The sequence below is a fragment of the Parasteatoda tepidariorum genome, chromosome 7 (genome assembly GCF_982258835.1).
Source record: "Parasteatoda tepidariorum strain Cologne lab strain chromosome 7, Ptep-v5.0, whole genome shotgun sequence".
NCBI classification, from domain to species: Eukaryota; Metazoa; Arthropoda; class Arachnida; order Araneae; family Theridiidae; genus Parasteatoda; species Parasteatoda tepidariorum.
The window spans coordinates 62,971,372-62,988,978 of record NC_141761.1 but is presented as its reverse complement, the minus strand read 5'-3'; the positions used below and the strand labels follow the sequence as shown (position 1 = coordinate 62,988,978).

General features: G+C 30.0%; 1 protein-coding gene across 1 annotated transcript; it reads left to right on the top strand.

Moving 5' to 3' along the window:
* The first annotated feature begins 1,329 nt into the window (after positions 1–1,329).
* LOC107456136 (uncharacterized) lies at positions 1,330–16,100 on the top strand. The gene is made up of 5 exons (XM_016073920.5): positions 1,330–1,637; positions 8,090–8,186; positions 9,469–9,605; positions 13,150–13,282; positions 14,920–16,100. The coding sequence occupies exons 1-5, from the start codon at positions 1,595–1,597 to the stop codon at positions 15,263–15,265; spliced, it is 756 nt and encodes a 251-aa protein (XP_015929406.1). The 5' UTR covers positions 1,330–1,594; the 3' UTR covers positions 15,266–16,100.
* Positions 16,101–17,607: the final 1,507 nt, after the last annotated feature.

Sequence of the window (17,607 nt, the reverse complement as noted above, 5' to 3'; positions counted from 1 at the left end):
CTTGAAAGTTTTTTTATGATACAGATCATTGCAGGAAGCGGTTCTAAAAATATTGAATGGAGTTGCACTGTAAAATCACGATGTATTTAGTTTAAACTATCTATATTTAACTGAAAGTTGAGAATTCCTCCAATTTCAGTAATTGTTTTCATTTAAATGCAAAGGTTTCAAAAGACACCTTTTGGATGAAATAGGCGATGGCACAAAATGGCGGAATAAATAGTCTTGAAAATCTTAATGTTTGTATACAGTAAATTTCACTTGCATTTTCATAACTATTGTCGCAGTTTCGAAGAGATTTCTAAAAGTATGATAGTGTATATTATGAAACACTTTATGTGATTAATATTTAGGGCCTATTTTGTTTATATTAGCCTTAGTTTTAAGAGTTAAGTTATGTCCGCTCAAGGCCTTATCAGTTACAATAAAGGTTAAATGACTTAAATATAATATCGAATAAAATGTATTAATATATTATGGTGATATCAGTTTCGAATATATATTACACAAATATCCATGAAAAAGAAAAAAGAAAAGAATATAAATTAAGAAATTAGTGGAGCATAGATAGTAACATCAGAAGAAGTAATCGAAGCAAAGAAAATGGGGGGGGGGTTGAATATTAGTAATATAAAGAATGTCAAGGTTGAATATAAACGGCAAAAAGTTCTAAATAAGTTGGTTACTTCAAATCAAAATGAAATTGTAAACTCAACTTCTTGTTTAAGAATGGTTAGGATTTTTTTAGTCATGTTTAAGATACCTGTATATCAAACCAAATCTTATAAAAAAAATTTGAAATGAAATGGATAAAATTATTGAAATTGAAAATCATTAAAAGACATCTATTTGTGACCTAAAAAGTAGCATGAGATACGTGACATGATGATCATGACATGATCATGATGAAGGACTGACTTGAGATAAGATTTAAAAATTTCGTTATTGATTTTTCATTTCTATTCTACTTATGGCTCACTTTAGAACCGTTATCAACATGAGGCTTGTATTTATACGCATAAGTGATTAATATGATTTATATATGAGCTATAAATTTCCCGAATATGCTACTCATTATTCTTTTCATTGTTGGTATTTATAGTACAAAGGCAATACTTTCTGTACTTAAAATGACATTTTTTATTTTTATATGAAGAAAAAAAGAGGATTTTCTCAAAAGCCCAAAAAATGGCGGTAAGAAATCAATAGAAACTTAAAACCGACACCATTTAAAGTTTAATCTCGAGAGAAACTGATTAAGTGAGCAATTCTGTAACAGAATTTATCTGATAAGGCTCAAAATCTCAAAATTTTTATGCTTCATAAGCAGGCTACCTATAATTCAATCAATAACTTATAAACACTCATTTTTTTAAAGATCTATTCTTTATCAGAAATGAACTTTGCCATGCAGACAACTGCAATCGAGATTATTTAGAGACAGGAAATTATTTACCTGATAGGTAATAAGGCGATAAAAAAATTGTTTCGCTTCTCCATAGCGAACCAAGCCTAATTTCAACTGCATTTAAAAATTACTAAAACTTTCTATAAAACTTAAATAATTAATGTTTCGGCATTGAATACATAAAGGATGAAGATATTATTAGTTCTTTTTGCCTTAGCAGTTCTAGTTCGTAAGTTTACAATTTTATTTTATAACATATTAACCCTAAAAAGGATGTTACTCTTACTAATTCATAAAAATCGATGTTTTCTTTTTACTTCACTATTACAACGATCAATATAGACAACAATTTTCCCAGCTATATAACAAGAGTTTTTTAATTTTAAAATGATAAAAGCTTCTTTTTTGAGGTCTGTACTATTTGTGCCTAGCAATAGTACAAACCTCAGTTTTATTAAAATTAAATTTTATTAAAATTAAGGGACCCAAATTTTCAAACGCTTTCCTGTCGGAACTTTTAGGACTAAATTTTCGCATACATTAAGAGTCAAAAATCCAAATCCATCTAAAAGAAGTTTTGTTAATTCAAAGAAAGTACGCTTTTGTTACATAAAACATCACATGTTAGAAATCATTAGCTTATTTAGAGTTAACAAATAATTTTCTTTAAAATTGCATCTTTTTTCGTGAAAATCCTATCATTAAATCAAAAGTCATTAAGGTGTTCCATTTTTTATTTTACCACTGTGTACAGTGCACAAACTTTTAAGTTAGTTGTTTGATTTCTAAGTAATTGGTTCCAGAAATAAAAAAAAAGAACAGAAAAATCTTTTTTTCGTTAACTTTTTAGCTGATCGTGTTGAAATTTAGGTATTGTTTAGTATGATTTGAACATTTTTAAATCTTATAATTGAAAAAGCTGTCATGCTCGATCATTACTGAGTTAAATAAAAAAATTTAACAAAATAATACTTTTAAGATTATTTTTTGATACTATTTCTTTTACGGTTGATATTATTATATTTAGTTAATGCTATTTTTGCTTTCATACAATGTAATTACAATTTAATAGGAACTACTTAATTGCTTAACACTAGAAAGACATAGCGTGTCTGTAAACCCAGAAAGACTTGAAGGGGCCAGTCCTAGGCCTCTTCCCAAATTGTTTATGTGTAGATCAATTAGACATCCAAACTCTTAAAACAAAATCATAATTAATTTAACTGAAAACAATTATTGACTTAATCATAGAAATTCTATGTTGTTTTTTTCGGCTTAGTTTGCGAACATAATTGATTAAATTTTGCCTTTTCAAATATACTTATATGTTAGTTTCTTAATTGAGTTTCCTTTTCTCTATAATAATTATAAATATGCTGAAACACTTTTTTAATGAAACTCGTGTACCTTGTACTTACCCAAAAGTACCTTAAACCCAAACCTACCTACACTCGCAGAAAAAAAACTCTATGCTTGATCAATGCAACTCAATGCTTGATTTGTATTTCGTTGCATTTCGTCACGAAATCACGTGATTTGTGGCTAAACTCGAACTCGTATTACCAGAAAGATCCTGGGTTCATAATGGAAAGATCCTGGGTAAATAATAAAATATAATAAATAGTTATAAGAAATGCTTTTTCCTACGGAATTACCTTTGGATAAACAAGCTCTATAATTGCTGGCAAAAGGTTTTTTTGATTCACTTCATTAGTTGCGTTGGTTTGGTGAAATGGTCAAAGAGAGAAATTAATATAAAGGGGCATAAAACTTCCGACTGCTCTCCGGCCTAAGCGATTTGGACCATAGTTTCCTGCTACTTCCCATATTTTTTCCAGTTTTTTTTATTTAGATTTAGTTCCGGAATTCAAGTACGTCGAAGAAAATGTAAGTTTCGTTAGAGCACGTTTTTAGTTCTTGTTTCATGACTTGAAAAATATCCTTTGTACAAATTAATTTGTACATTTAAGGTCAAGCTCTCGAACAATTGAATTCTGGTACGCTTAAAACTGGAAGCACCGTTCTGGTCATTTTGATCGTTTTTTGCAATTTTGCTTGGTGTTTTTGAAGATACACAAGAGCTTTAAAACTTATCTATTTTTCTTTTTTTACTTTTTCTAGATTGTTTTCATGCATACTTTTTGAAATTTTCATGCGTTTATATTAGTTATTAAAATAAATAAACATGGAAATACCTTAAACAGTCAAAAGGGATTATTTTGCACCCGTAAAAAACGTTCATTTTTGAAGTTTCGTGCCTTTTTTTAATTTTTCAAAACTGCAAAGCTTGTAAAGATGACTTGTAGCACTGAAAATGAGATCCACTTTTTAAAAAAAATACCACGCAATAGTGACCTTTTAACTATATGGTATCCTAGATTCGGTGTTCTAAGGAGCTTAGTTGAGCTCTTATTGAATTACATAGTCGTTATTGCGTCTGAAAAAAACCCATGAATAATACGGGGAGGGGGGGGGGAGCGGCTAACCTTGAATAACTTCTGATTTTAGCGATAATTTTTAAATTCGCTTGAAAGGTTTCGGAGATAGGACGAAATACGCAAAAAGTAAAACTTACATTAAGGGGTCCAATAAACTTTGGATCGTTCTCTTCACCAAACTATGGGGGCCATATTTCCCAGATTGCGGCTACCCCCCATATTTAGGGAATCAGAAATCCGAATCCATTGCAAAAAAGATACGTTTGTTCAGAGAAAATATGTTTTTGTGTCTGATTTCATAACTTAAAATATCGTCTACACTTATTAAGTAGGTAACATATTTGAGGTCACACCTTTGAACCACTAAGAATGAGTCCAAAAACGTGAAAATCAGATTAGATCAAAAGTTTTTCAGGATGATCCATTTCTTTTTTTTTTGGGGGGGAGGGTTCACTGTACGTAGAATAAGTCTTCCCTACAACATAAAAGAGAATGTTTATTAAATGAGATTTTTGAAGTTACCCGCTCAACCATTAAGATTGAGTCATAGAACGTGAAGATCCGATCATTAGATTAAAAGTTAACCAGGGTGGTCTTTTTTCTTTCTTTTTTTCTTTTTGGTGCACTGAACTTCTTGATTATAAACAGTTATCTTTGTTATAATTCGGGACGAGAAAGAAATGTTAGTGAAAAGATATTGACCAAAATGGAAATTTATCGCATGCCGAACAAGTCACATGACTTGGACTAAGTTTCTGCTTTCAAAGGAGGTAAAATTCAAAAAAATAATTTTTTTTTATTGGTTATCTTTATTTGTGCGAGTTTAAAAATAGCCAGCTGAATTGTAACTCTAGGGAAATATAGTGCCCTAAGTACGGAACCACGCTTCAACTCCTTCAAGTAATTATTTTTACTTAACTAAAGCTTGCAGATTAATTTTTTTTCGTTAAAATAGGAATATTAAGTCAAAATCTATGAAGGTTATTTTTTTTATCCTGGAACATCAGAAAACTGATACAAATAGGCCATTTGCGAAGTTAGCCTTAGGCACTGATATATGGGTGATTCTTTGGAAACATGACAATTTGGAACAAACAATTTCTTCAAATTTAAAGTCTTCAAAATAATCTAAATTTCTTTTGTATATTTATTTAGTTACATATATTAATATCTTAATGACAGCTGTGTAGCTTATTGACATTTGCTCAAGAAAAAAATATAGAAATTCATCAAGTTTTTAATGCCAGGAAAATGACATATTAGCTTAGAAGATAAAAAAACAGTCATTTTAAGTTGATAGTAGTTAAGTAACTCAACATAAGCCTTTGCGTTAAATGGACCATGATCTCCTTAAATTAATTCTTTTATCCACTGTAGAAAGAATCAAAAATGTTTTTGTTGCTGATATGTACAGAATAAAATTGTGTAGAATAATCAATCATTAATTTTTTAAAAAAACTTTGATTACATTCAAGCATATTACAATCTTACATAAACTTGGTATTAGGTTGATATTTGCTTTTTCTCTTTACATTCAACTGTTTAAAAAATTTTCTGGTAACTGTCTCAATGTCCTGGCATTCATAAGCCAGGATAATGACAATTTACCATTATATAGCATTTAACTTTACTTTAATTTAACATTTCTGCCTAAGATGTTTACATTCTGAAGAAAACAACAGGATTTCTTGAAATAACTCAGGTAAATCTATGTAGTTTATGTTATTAATGATTTCAAGAAGACATGAAAATGATAACATAAAAACCTACTCACCTTGAAACATTTTTTGAAATAGGTTTTGAACCAGAAAGTTGGTACTTTATTCATGCAATTAGACTTGTTCAGATAGGATGGTATTCTAATCAATCTATTAACATGAGACATTGATTGCTGGCCCTATCTATTTTGATTATAAATTACTAAATAAAAGTAGCCAGGAAAATGACAGATTTTCTTGTGACAAACATATTATTGACAGAAAAAATTCTTTTCAACGAAGTTTTTGTTAATAATACCCTCCGCATATATTCTAGAAATGCTTACAACGGTTGAGATAAGAAAATTAGATATTGAAAAATTTATGGGATGTTTTGAAGCTAGTTATTATTGGAAATATTGTTTGTGACATACCAGGAAAATTACATTTTGAAATTCAATTAAATTTTTTAAAAATACAAAACGGCCAATGCTAGTACAAGGTCATTTTAAAATATTAACAACAATGCTATTTATTAAAATCGTTAAAAAAAAGTTCTTTTAGTAGTATAGTATATTAGATCTTTAAGCAAGAGACTGTAAATTGTCATACTTTGTGAGAATCACCCATATGTTTTTAATCGAAAAATAATCAATAAAATTATAAATTAACAAAATTGGATAAATATTTGGCTTTAAGTTATTGTTATCAATCAATGTTAAAGATAAAAGAAAGAGGTCTCATGTGATCAAAAAACAAACATATATTAAACAACTTGTTTGCAAACTTCGCAAGGAAAGGAAGTTTAATTAATTGATTGATCTGATATAGATAGAAAAGTCATTTACCCATAAAAATAATCTCTCATTGATCTAATTAATCTATAACCAATGCAAAAACGAGTTTATTCATTTTATTATATTGTACATTCTGCAGCATTTTCCATAGTTGAGTAAATTAATACATTTAATTTAATGCATTCAAGTAATACATTGAAGGAAATCGATTATGTGAGAATATAGATAGATGCGAAATTGCTAAAATAAAGACGAATTAAATAAAAAAGTTTTAAATGACGTATTCGGTTAAGATAGATGTACTAAAATGTTTCTTGGTTTAATTTTTTGAATTTCTCTAAGAAGAGTTTAAGCTTTGAGTTACTAAATTAAATAAACTCTTAAAATAAAATACAAGTAAAGTACCTACAATAATTTTTTTTAAAGAGAGACTATTCACATGATGCTTTCATGTTTGCAATTAATTTTCATTAATAATTAGTTAAATTTTCTATGATTTAAAAAAAGAGAAAACTTAAATGGAGTGCAAAAATTATAATATACGTGTAAACAATGTAAAAAACAATATCCATCTTGGTGAACAGATTTATTTAAAAACATTTTAAGAAGTCAGCTCACGAAAATAAGCGTTAACTTTACATATTCACGATACATTATTTCAATTTTATTACATAAATTATTCTATAGTTATGAAATAAAATTATTATATAACTTTATTTCGATTATATTACAAAATTTTTCCTCATAGATTTTGCATTTGCTGAACTTACATAGGAAACCGACGATTGGTAATTTAATTAAAATGTGCTATAAACTTCCAATGAAATTCTTTTTCGATTAAACGGCTGAAAGTTAAAAAATTCTCTGTTGTTGTTGACGTATGCCTGTTTTAGGCAGAGGGGTGCGATTGTTCTTGTTTTCCAGTGGCGCCATCTTTGGACAAGAATTCGACTTCTGCCACACCCATACGTCACACCCGTTTATAGGGCGAACCCATTCATCCACAGATCGTAATTTTGACCTGAATCAGAGAACGATCGATCTTCAATCCTGTACCCAGAGAGGTATTAATTTGTTTATGGGAACATGGAGGACTTTGCGACTCGACAGATTTAACATGCGTCAGACATGGGCCCAGCGCCCTACCGACCAGGCTATCCCGGCCAAAAAATTCACTAATACCATAAATAAAATGGTATTACCATTTTATTAGAAATTTAAAAAAAAGAGTTACTTGCAGTTTAACTGCAACGAGGAAATTATTCCAAGAAAAACTATTTCTTCGCAACACATGAAGGAGTGATCATAGGGAAGATGCTTTGAATAAGGTTTGTTCTAATGATCTGTTTTTCAAGAACTATATGTCAATCTAAATTCGTCAAAGGGGGGCTTCAAATATGCTAATTAATTAATGCAAAAGATATCTTAAGTAACGAAATCGAACAGAAAAACGCATTTTCACTGAATAAACATGCTTTTTTCCCGATCCATTTGGATTCCTAACCATCAAAATAACGAGGGTAGTCGCAATCTACTTAAATTTTTGTTCATTTCTTAATATTTTCAGAAACTTTATTTGTTTACTACAAGCGGATTCTCCAAGACTTAAAACAAGTGCTCGAGATATTTGGAGTAAATTTTATTCCGTTGTGTGGAAATAATATACCGAACACATTATGTTATTTGGCATTAATCGCTCATCATTGTATGAAAACAATGTTATGTATAGTATAAAATGTTCTTTTTCAGATTCTGAACATCATGAGGATGACCTTAAATGTAATTTCAGAATATGTGGGGCAGAACTGCTGAATTTTGAACACTTTGGAATTTCTAGTATATTTAGGTAAGGAAATTTTTTTCATTGCGAATAATAAAACAACTCCTTAAACTAAAAAAAAAAAAATGATCAAATAAAAAAAAAACGCCTATGTTCTAACATTGTGTAATATTGTATCGTTAACTTAGAAACATTTTTTTCCCTTCCAAGGGAAGTATTCATCTCGAAAATGCGTATTAAAACAATGTTAAGCTTGAGTTAAAGAGCTCGTTTAAAAACCTTGGATAGAGTAAAAATTATCCACCACATCTGCCCCTAGGGCGAAATACTCCCCATTAAAGTTTCAGTTCATTTACTTTTAAACAACCAAAACCTTTCCAGCTAATATGCATTGTCAGAGATGTCTGCGGTTCAAATCACAGCTTGGACGGTCGAGTTTTAAACTCTTATTTCTTTTTCTGATAAGTATAAATAACTAAAAATTAATATATATTTAAATTTTTAATTAAATTATATGGAATTTTTAAAAAAAATAAGCCAGGAAATATCATCGATAATATCTTGATATTTGAAAAATTTAATTGTCTATAGTTAAATTTAAAACAATGGCTAACGCTTAACCAAACAGAACATCGAAAGTGACCTTCCTCGCGCTTCGAACTATCTATTCGACAAATTTCGTCGCTTTCAATTGGATGGTTTAGGACTTAATAAAGGACACACACACAAACAGACATTAATTTTTTTTATACATAGAAAATGAAATCATAGCAAAAGTTAACAACCAAAAAATTGGATTAGTGTCTGTTAGAAAAGAAAACCACATCATTCAAATTTTGTAATTTTTTAAAGAATCCATAGATTTTTATTAAAAAATTAAATATCTATAAGCCTTTTTTTGTTATTAAAATTATTTTTTTAGAAATTAATTTAGATTAAAAAATAATTATTTTTAAACAGAAAAAAAAAAGTACTAAATAGTTATCAACCTTATTAGAAAAGAAAATTAGGGTTAAAAACTTGATATTCCCAATTCGGATTTAAACCTCGGGCATCTTTGGCAGAAGGCGGGCAGCCTAAACTTTACACCACTAATACGCATTAGATGGAACGTTTTTGTTCATTTAAAAGTAATTAAAATTGGACATATATTTTACCTTAAGTAGATGTGGCGGCTAATTTGTACCCTATCCATGGTTTCTAAATGCGTTCTTCCGTTGTTAGTGTAGATAGATATTATAAAATCAGCCACTTTATAAAATCAAATGATTTTAATAAGCGGCCGACACTGTTTATATGAAAAGTTCGAGTTTTACGCTGACATTAAAATATTTTAATATTCTTATAGGAAAGTAGAAATTGGTTCATTTTGCATAAGAAATTGCACTCCGCCAGTAGTCCATGAATTTTTCCAAAGCATTATATTTGGTATAACAAGACGAATTCCGAACCATTGCTCTGGGGAAGGCTGTGCGGAAAAAAATAGTAAGTAATATTGCTCATAGACATTTAAATAATTTAGACTATTTACACATTATCACATTTCTGAAAATGTATTTTTAGATTCTATGTCAAAAATGAATACAAATTAGAGATTGGGAAAGAATACAAACGTTACAGAAGTCTTTAAAATCATTATTAAAAAAAATGGGAATATAAACATTGAGGATGTTTCAAATAATCAGCTTTCAACTCCTCTTTCCATCAAAGGGAAATCGAGCTGGTATTGATGATTTTAATCTCGCTTTCATAAAGTTTTGGCAGAAATTTATAACTTGTTTCTTTCTCTTTTTTCCTAATATCTATTAAGCTTAATTTTTTATTTCATTTTTTACAAGAATCGAACCTTGTTTAAACTGTCCGATCACAAATGGTATTCTTAGTTGAAACCAGTTTAACCCTTTGCACTTGCATGATGAAAATTTTAGACCAAACTTGAATATCACGCGTCAGGTTCGTTGCTTAATTTCATGTCAAACAAGAATATCATGAGACGTACTCGTGGTTTTAATCTCGGGCTAAACAAGAAGGGCTGAATGGGATCTTATTTCTTCTTTATATGCATAGGTATTTTATATCTTGTCTCCTAATGTAATTTACGTGCTACTTTAGGATATATTGTTGAAGTCCAGATAACATTTGAAAACTAAGGCTATTTTTGCGAACATTCGGGTGCATAAGTTATGCGCGGTTTGTTCGGATTTAAGCGTAGTGCAAGCGTAGTGTTTTTGAAAGCTGATTCACGCGTCTATTTAGAAATTTCACCGACATAAAGAAAAAGAAGTTATTTCATTTTGAGAAAAAAAAGCTGTAAATCCTGATAATAACTATGAAGAATAAAACGAGGATTTCTTACAGTTTGAGGGAAACGCCACAAACATCACGTTTGACGTTAATGCATCAGTTGATGAAAATGTTGAAACTTGTGGTGTTGGCGGTTCAAGAAATTTTAGCAGAAGCTGAAGTGAAAATTGATACCGAAGACGATGAAACGTCTTTAACAACATAAATATTTTTGACTCAATCATATACTTTTTTTGCAATTGAATACTTTTTATGCTTATTTTATTTTAGAACCGACATTGAACAGTTAAGCCTATTCTTAATTTATGACAACCAATTTTTAATTCCGTAGCCTTCAACCAACCCAAATGCCAAAGGAACTTGTGGGCAAAAACTAGCCTCCGTGGAGATTTTTTTGATGTAACTAACCCACATTTGTGTTACACAGTGAGAAAAATCACGAAAACCTCCCACAGTTAGCCCGACGGCAAGGGAATTCTAAACCCTGATCTGCGTCTACCACTGAGGATATTTTACGTCAGAACTATAGTTGATGCGAGCCACGTGGGGAAGTAGTTTCGGCCAGCTATCGCTGGGATTCCAGCCCGGGTCACCTCGTTGGAAGGCGAGAACTTTATCTCCTTAGCCACAATGGTCCATTGGAGTTTGCTTGTGGAATGACAACGCTCGTCCTCAAACAGCGCTTCAAACCAAAGCACTATTCAAACGTTTCAAATGAAAAATTTTAATTGGTTGGTGCGAGTCGAGAGGAGATTTCGTATCTTTTATGTTGACCTGTATTTTTCTCTCTCAATTAATGGTCCTAACGAGGAGGAATTGATCGAGATTCTACCACTGTATATTAAAAGTGATCATCACTAAACATCCAGCACAACTTAAAAATGCTGTTAGGGTGGATAACAAATCAAATAATAAATAATTTCCTCGATAACAAAACGCGTACAAGAGAAAAATCAAAAACTAATACCAATTTTGTAGTTTCTTAAGGATGAAGTACTGACAGCTTGGCAGACAGTTGTTTGAATGTTTCTCATTAAAATTGAAATAAAATTATTCATCATTATCCCATTGATAGAGAAAATACAATTACAAAAAAAGGTGAGTCGTAAAGAACAGTCAAAAGTTAAATAAAATTAAATCGATTGTTTCTCAATCCTGATATATGGTGTGAAAAAATTTAGATAAAGCACAAGTTGCTACAAATTTACTGGGAGTTCTAAGATGTTAAGTAAAAAAATATAATGAATTGGTAATAATATTTTTTGAGATCGGCGATAACTTTAAACATTAATGTCAACAATGCCTGATTTATCATAAGGCCTAAGACTCCCCTAAATGTTACTTATATTTTTTTTTTTACGTAAGTTTTTCCTTATGAATTGTTTACTAGAACTATGAATTAACGAAAATTGAAATAAATATATATCGTAATTTACACTTGTAAATTTAGCTGAGCTCAAATTTATTAATAATCGTAACTTACTTGTGTAGTAAACAATTTAAAAACACTTCATATTTAAATAACATGTAAATTTAGTTTAAAGTAACGACCTTCGACTCCGGGCCCCCCGCATTTCTAAACCTAACCCTGGATGTCAATATTACGCTGTCAAGAAGGTAAATAAGATGGTATGTGTATATCTGGTCAACAAAAAGCTGATTTTTTTTTTCAATGCACAGTTGGATACATTAAAGTATCAGATAAGTTTTTCTTTTGTAAGGAATATAACTTTGCCAACTATCTTTGCTTTACAAACATAAAGGGTTATGATTGTAAAATGGAAAAAAGTTGTAATGATGACCGCTTCTCACTTTCCTGCATTAACACGAGAAATAAAAAAAATTGCTCCCATTTTGGCCTTTGCCGTTTAATATTGCTAACATAAATGGCAGGAAGGGAATTTCCCACAGGAAAAAACTTGTTGTAGAGGGAGGATAGTAACATTCAGCTAATCATAAATATAAATAAATTTTAGCATTTTAACGGGAATTCGGAAACTTGTAAAAGACGGATAATGACGTACTCGACAGTCTACTCGCAATTAGCCGGACTCGTTAAATCTTATTTCATTGAATAAACGGCATTGAACAGCCGATCCAATTCTGAGGTTACGCCTAACAATATTAGACTCCGTAAACTCGTAATTCTGAACCCAACCTAAAAGACAAAAGCCATCTTAGATCAAACTTTCGAACAATCTAGCTTTCACGGAGGACTTCTTTGATCGAACCGACCAGCATTTGCTTTACATGGAGAGAAAAACCACCCGCGGCTAACTCGATGGTCAGGGAATTCTAATCCATGATCCGTCTATCACTGACGATGTTTAACGTCAGCCCTGTGGTCGGTTCGAGCAAGGAGTAGAATTATATCAATCGGCCTTCCCTGAGATTCGAACCTAAGTCGTTTCATTGGGAGGTAAGAGGTCTCGTTATATCGAATTTTTACTATGTAAAACTTAATCTAACAATGGGAATTTTCTAGAACACAAAACATCGTAATTTGATGGGTTAATTTAGAATTCTAGCACGCACTCAATGCCGTAGAGCTCTCACGTTCCAAAATAAAAAATATATGGTACTATAACTCTAATTAAAACAATCCACAAGATCTGAAAAGGAAATTTTTGAAAAACCTACCATTACATGTAACATAAGTATAAGTAATTACAGTTTGGGCAGATTATTTAAACTTTTTAAGTAAAATTGCAATTTTTGTTTCTAGGATTCGTGGCACTTGCTAAATGCGCCAAAGAAAAGGCTTGGCCGTTGTTACAATGCAGTAAAAGACTAATTGATTTGGCTCACATCGGTTTATTGGATTACTCTGACGTGGAAAAAACAAATTCAACTTGCAGGTAAGTTGAATAACTCTGTAGAATGTAGTTAGAAATAAAAGAGCAATAACATAATGAGTTACCATAGTTTTTTTTTTGGCTCCTGAATTCTCAATCATGCACGGTCTGGTTTTAAGACCTAATTTTGGTTCATACGAAATGCTACTGTAAACATCCAAAACGTTGTTTTTTTAGAAGAAATTTTGTTTCGTGATGCTTTGTTTGCACGATATTTTGTGGATTCCATGAATTTTGTTAACATGACATTTCATTGCATTCAGTACACAGGTTACTAATACATCCATTGTTTTGAGGTCTACCTTAAAACCATAGACCAGCCAATACAGTTAATTTTAATACCACATTTAAACAGATGATTAAAAAGTAGCAGAAAACAATGTATATTTATAATACATCTTTTCGTGTACTTGATAATTAAACAAAGTGCTAATCGTCGATCATGTTTTTATTGCCGTCAAGTCAATGGTGGAAAACATGAAACTAATGTTCCCAGATGTTCCCTTTTAATGTTCCCAGAGTGCTACATATAGTAGCCAAAATGCAATTTTTAAAAATTTATTTTATTAAATATGTTTAAGATTTTTATACATAGTTTAGTCAGTATCGAACAGTTCATTTTACCACGTTTATATAAACTTGCCTTCGTGTATGTCTGTCCGGGTGGAATTTTGTAATCGATTTTAAACTAACTTCCCGACTAGCTAGAAACTTCAAATTTAGCACACAGTTCAGAATTGGATGACAATGCATGAAAATGAAGAGAAAAAAGACATACAAAGTAAAATAAAATTAAAATTTTAAAAATAAATTATTTTCGAGATTGTCTTTTGTTGTCGATTCCATTATTTCAAATTAGTATTACGTGTCAGGTGAAAATATTTTCATTGTCGTAGTATTTTTATTGGCTGAAAAATCACGTGGTAGGATCCAGTTTTTCCTCATTCATTTCCAGATTGTTTTGGTTGTCATCAGCATAAAACTAATGAAAGTCGTAAAGGTATTGTTTTTCTATAAAGATTTTTGCATCCCTAATTTAAAATAAAAGTTCTATTACTTTAGTAGTGGTCTTGTAGTAGTTTTGACTACTCTTGACTAAGAAAAATAATCTAAATAAAAATATATATTTTTAAAAACCACGTTTTTTGTAGTGAAGAATAATAATTAAAAAATAATAATTTTTTAAAAATATAAAATAAAAAAATCATAGCTTAAAATAAAAAATTCAAAATAAAAAGTAATATTTTTAAAAACCACGTTTTAGTAGTGGAGAATAATAATTAAGAAAAAAATTGAAAATCGAAAAACGTGGGGCGCATGAAATACATAACAGTACATATACACATTTTCTTACTCATATACATGCACAGCCACATATACATCCACATACATATGCATATACAAAAGCATATTCCACATCCACATACAATTACTGATATACATACACATATTCTCAAGAGCACACATACACACACTAATATAACATTACTGTTATGTATTTCATGCGCCCCACGTTTTTCAATTTTTTTCTTAATTATTATTCTCCACTACTAAAACGTGGTTTTTAAAAATATTACTTTTTATTTTGAATTTTTTTTTATAAATTAAGTAGCATATTGAAATTACTTTTTCTATTACAGTATTGTTGTAGATACAACCCAATGTATCGAGGAAATTCTTCAGACATGTGGAGAGCAGCCATTCTCCCTCGTAAAAGAAATATTTGGCGATGTCGTTAAACTTGGAGTCAATGCTTACTGTCACCCTGCTTTTAGGGATAAATCCTTTATTGAACCACCTTCAACTATTGTGCCATACGAAGAGCGAATGAAGCACTTTACAGACATAACTCCAATGCCTGGAAAACATCCATATCCGCAATTCGTCAAAGGATACCGTAAAGGAAATGCAGCTGTGATGTCACAGAATATTTTGAGCATCATTGCCAGTGTCGCAATCAGCATATTTCTCTTCCATCAGTACTAGTACAGAAAATGACCATCAATTTCAATGTACTGATTTCAGTTTTGTAAAATTTGTTGCGACACTTATTTTTCATTCATAAATATCGTTGACATACCAGTCTCAAGGATTTGAGGCTTTCTTTCTTTCAATTGAGATTTCAAAAATATATTTTTTTTTTGTTACTTCAATCTTTATACAATAAAAAGTATCACCTTTGACTCATCAGAAATTCGGCTTTTTTATTGTCAAAGTTGTACCTGTGCAACTTTGTGCAAAGTTGTGCAAGAAGTTAAAAAAAAAAACAAATATATATATATATTATAGAAAGCTGTGTAATTTTTGTTGATTAGTATTTTGGAAATTTAGTTTAGTTTAAGATAGAAAATGTTTTGCATTCTACATTAGAGAACTTATAAGATCATTCTCTGAAGCTTATAAATTCAATATTTTTTTTTTCATTGCGTTCACTAAATTGTCTGCTTCAAATGTTAATTGGAAGTGAAATTTATGAATTAATGAAGAGCTCCATGACAAAACCAAGTAGTAATCCAAAAGGATAAAGTGAATAGTAAACTTGTCTACTTGTGTCACAATTATATGATAAATAGAAGTTGCAACTAATTACTCAAAAGATAATTGATGCTGTTATTAAGTTGAATATGTTAAAAAGGAAAAAAAAAAGAACTATTCAGCTATTAATTAAACAAAATGAATACTTTTAGTAAAGAGAAATAACCATGATAAAAGGGAATGTTAAGTTTCATGATGTTCTTTTCATTTTTTCTTAAAAACATTGTCATGTATTGTACTTCTTCATTCCTGTATATATATGAGAATAAATATTTTTTTACCATTGTTCCTATTGTTTTAAAATAAATTTTGTTTAGTTTTAAAAAAATTGTACTAACTATATTCTGAAAAAAAGCCAATTTATTTATTATTTGCTTATTACTTATTATAAGAGCAAAGAATCAGTCTTAAAAATTGGACAATTTAATTTGAATTCTTCAATGGAAAGCACATAATTTTTCCAATGATATAAGTATCTACTGGAAAAATAACATTCATCCCTAAACATTTAAAAAAGTTTAAATACATTTTAAAACAGTTTCACGTAATTGATAGAATTGCTTACAGCTTAATATCCTTTGTTTTTATTGAGGAAAAAATTATTCAAACTAAACCCTATCTGAAGGCTCAATAATAATAAAAAGAACACATAAATAATTTTTAGAGCATTTGAATATACAGTTAAAAAACATAGTGTAAAAATATAAACAATTCCAACAAACTGTTAAAATACATAGTTCAAGTGTTTCTGTCTTCTTTTTTTTGACTGCTTTAAATGAAGAGACCATTTTTTATTGATTTTATAATAATTAAAATAATCATCAAATAATTCAAAAGTACATAATGAGATTTAGGTCAGTAGAAAATAAATAAAAGCCCTAATGGCTCAGGGGATAGAGCGCTCGCCTCCCAATAAGGTGCCCTGGGTTCAAATGCCAGCGATGGTTGTTGGATGTGAATACCATGTCCGGCTCTCATCGACCACAGTGCTGACGAAAAATATCCTCCTAGACGGATCATGGGTTAGAGTCCCATTGTCGTCAGGTTAACCAAAAGAGGATTTTCTCTCCATGTAACACAAATACAAGTGAGTTTCATCAAAAAGTCCTCCATGAAGGCAAAGTTCTGAAGAAAAAAAAACCGACTGAAAAAATATCAAGAACGTTCATCTTAAGAAAAAGAAAAAAAATACTAGGGAGTGTTTTAAAAAAACATAGGATCGATTGCACTTTTCTTTTGAATTAAAATAACCACTCCTAATGTGTGGAAAATGTACACTAACTGATATGTGACCAGTCAACACGTTAAAAAAAATTTAAAGAAATAACTCAAAAAGTACAATTTGTTCTACCCAAATATCATTCAGGAATATTTTATTGCAAAAGAATAATAAGCCAGAATACTTTTAATTTCAAAGTTACTTTGTTCAGAATACTGACGACACTGGATGACTTATTTTAGTTACACATCAAGGTATAGAAAATTTTTCTTTTAATTAACTCTATAAATACAATACATGAATTAACATTATAAAAAGCTTGTCTTAAAAAAAGAGCAAAAATGTTTCATTCAAGGGCAGCGGAAAAACAATTAAATGATATTCAAGTTAAATTAGTTCATGATTTACCAGAAAAAATTATAGTAAAATTTAAATCCATAGTATAACTATAATTTATTTTATTTAAATAAATTATAAATAGGCATTCATAAAGGTGAGTATCAATTTGTTTATAAAAGAAGATACACGAAATTCAAGATAATTGTAGAAATTAATATTATTTTTACAATTATAT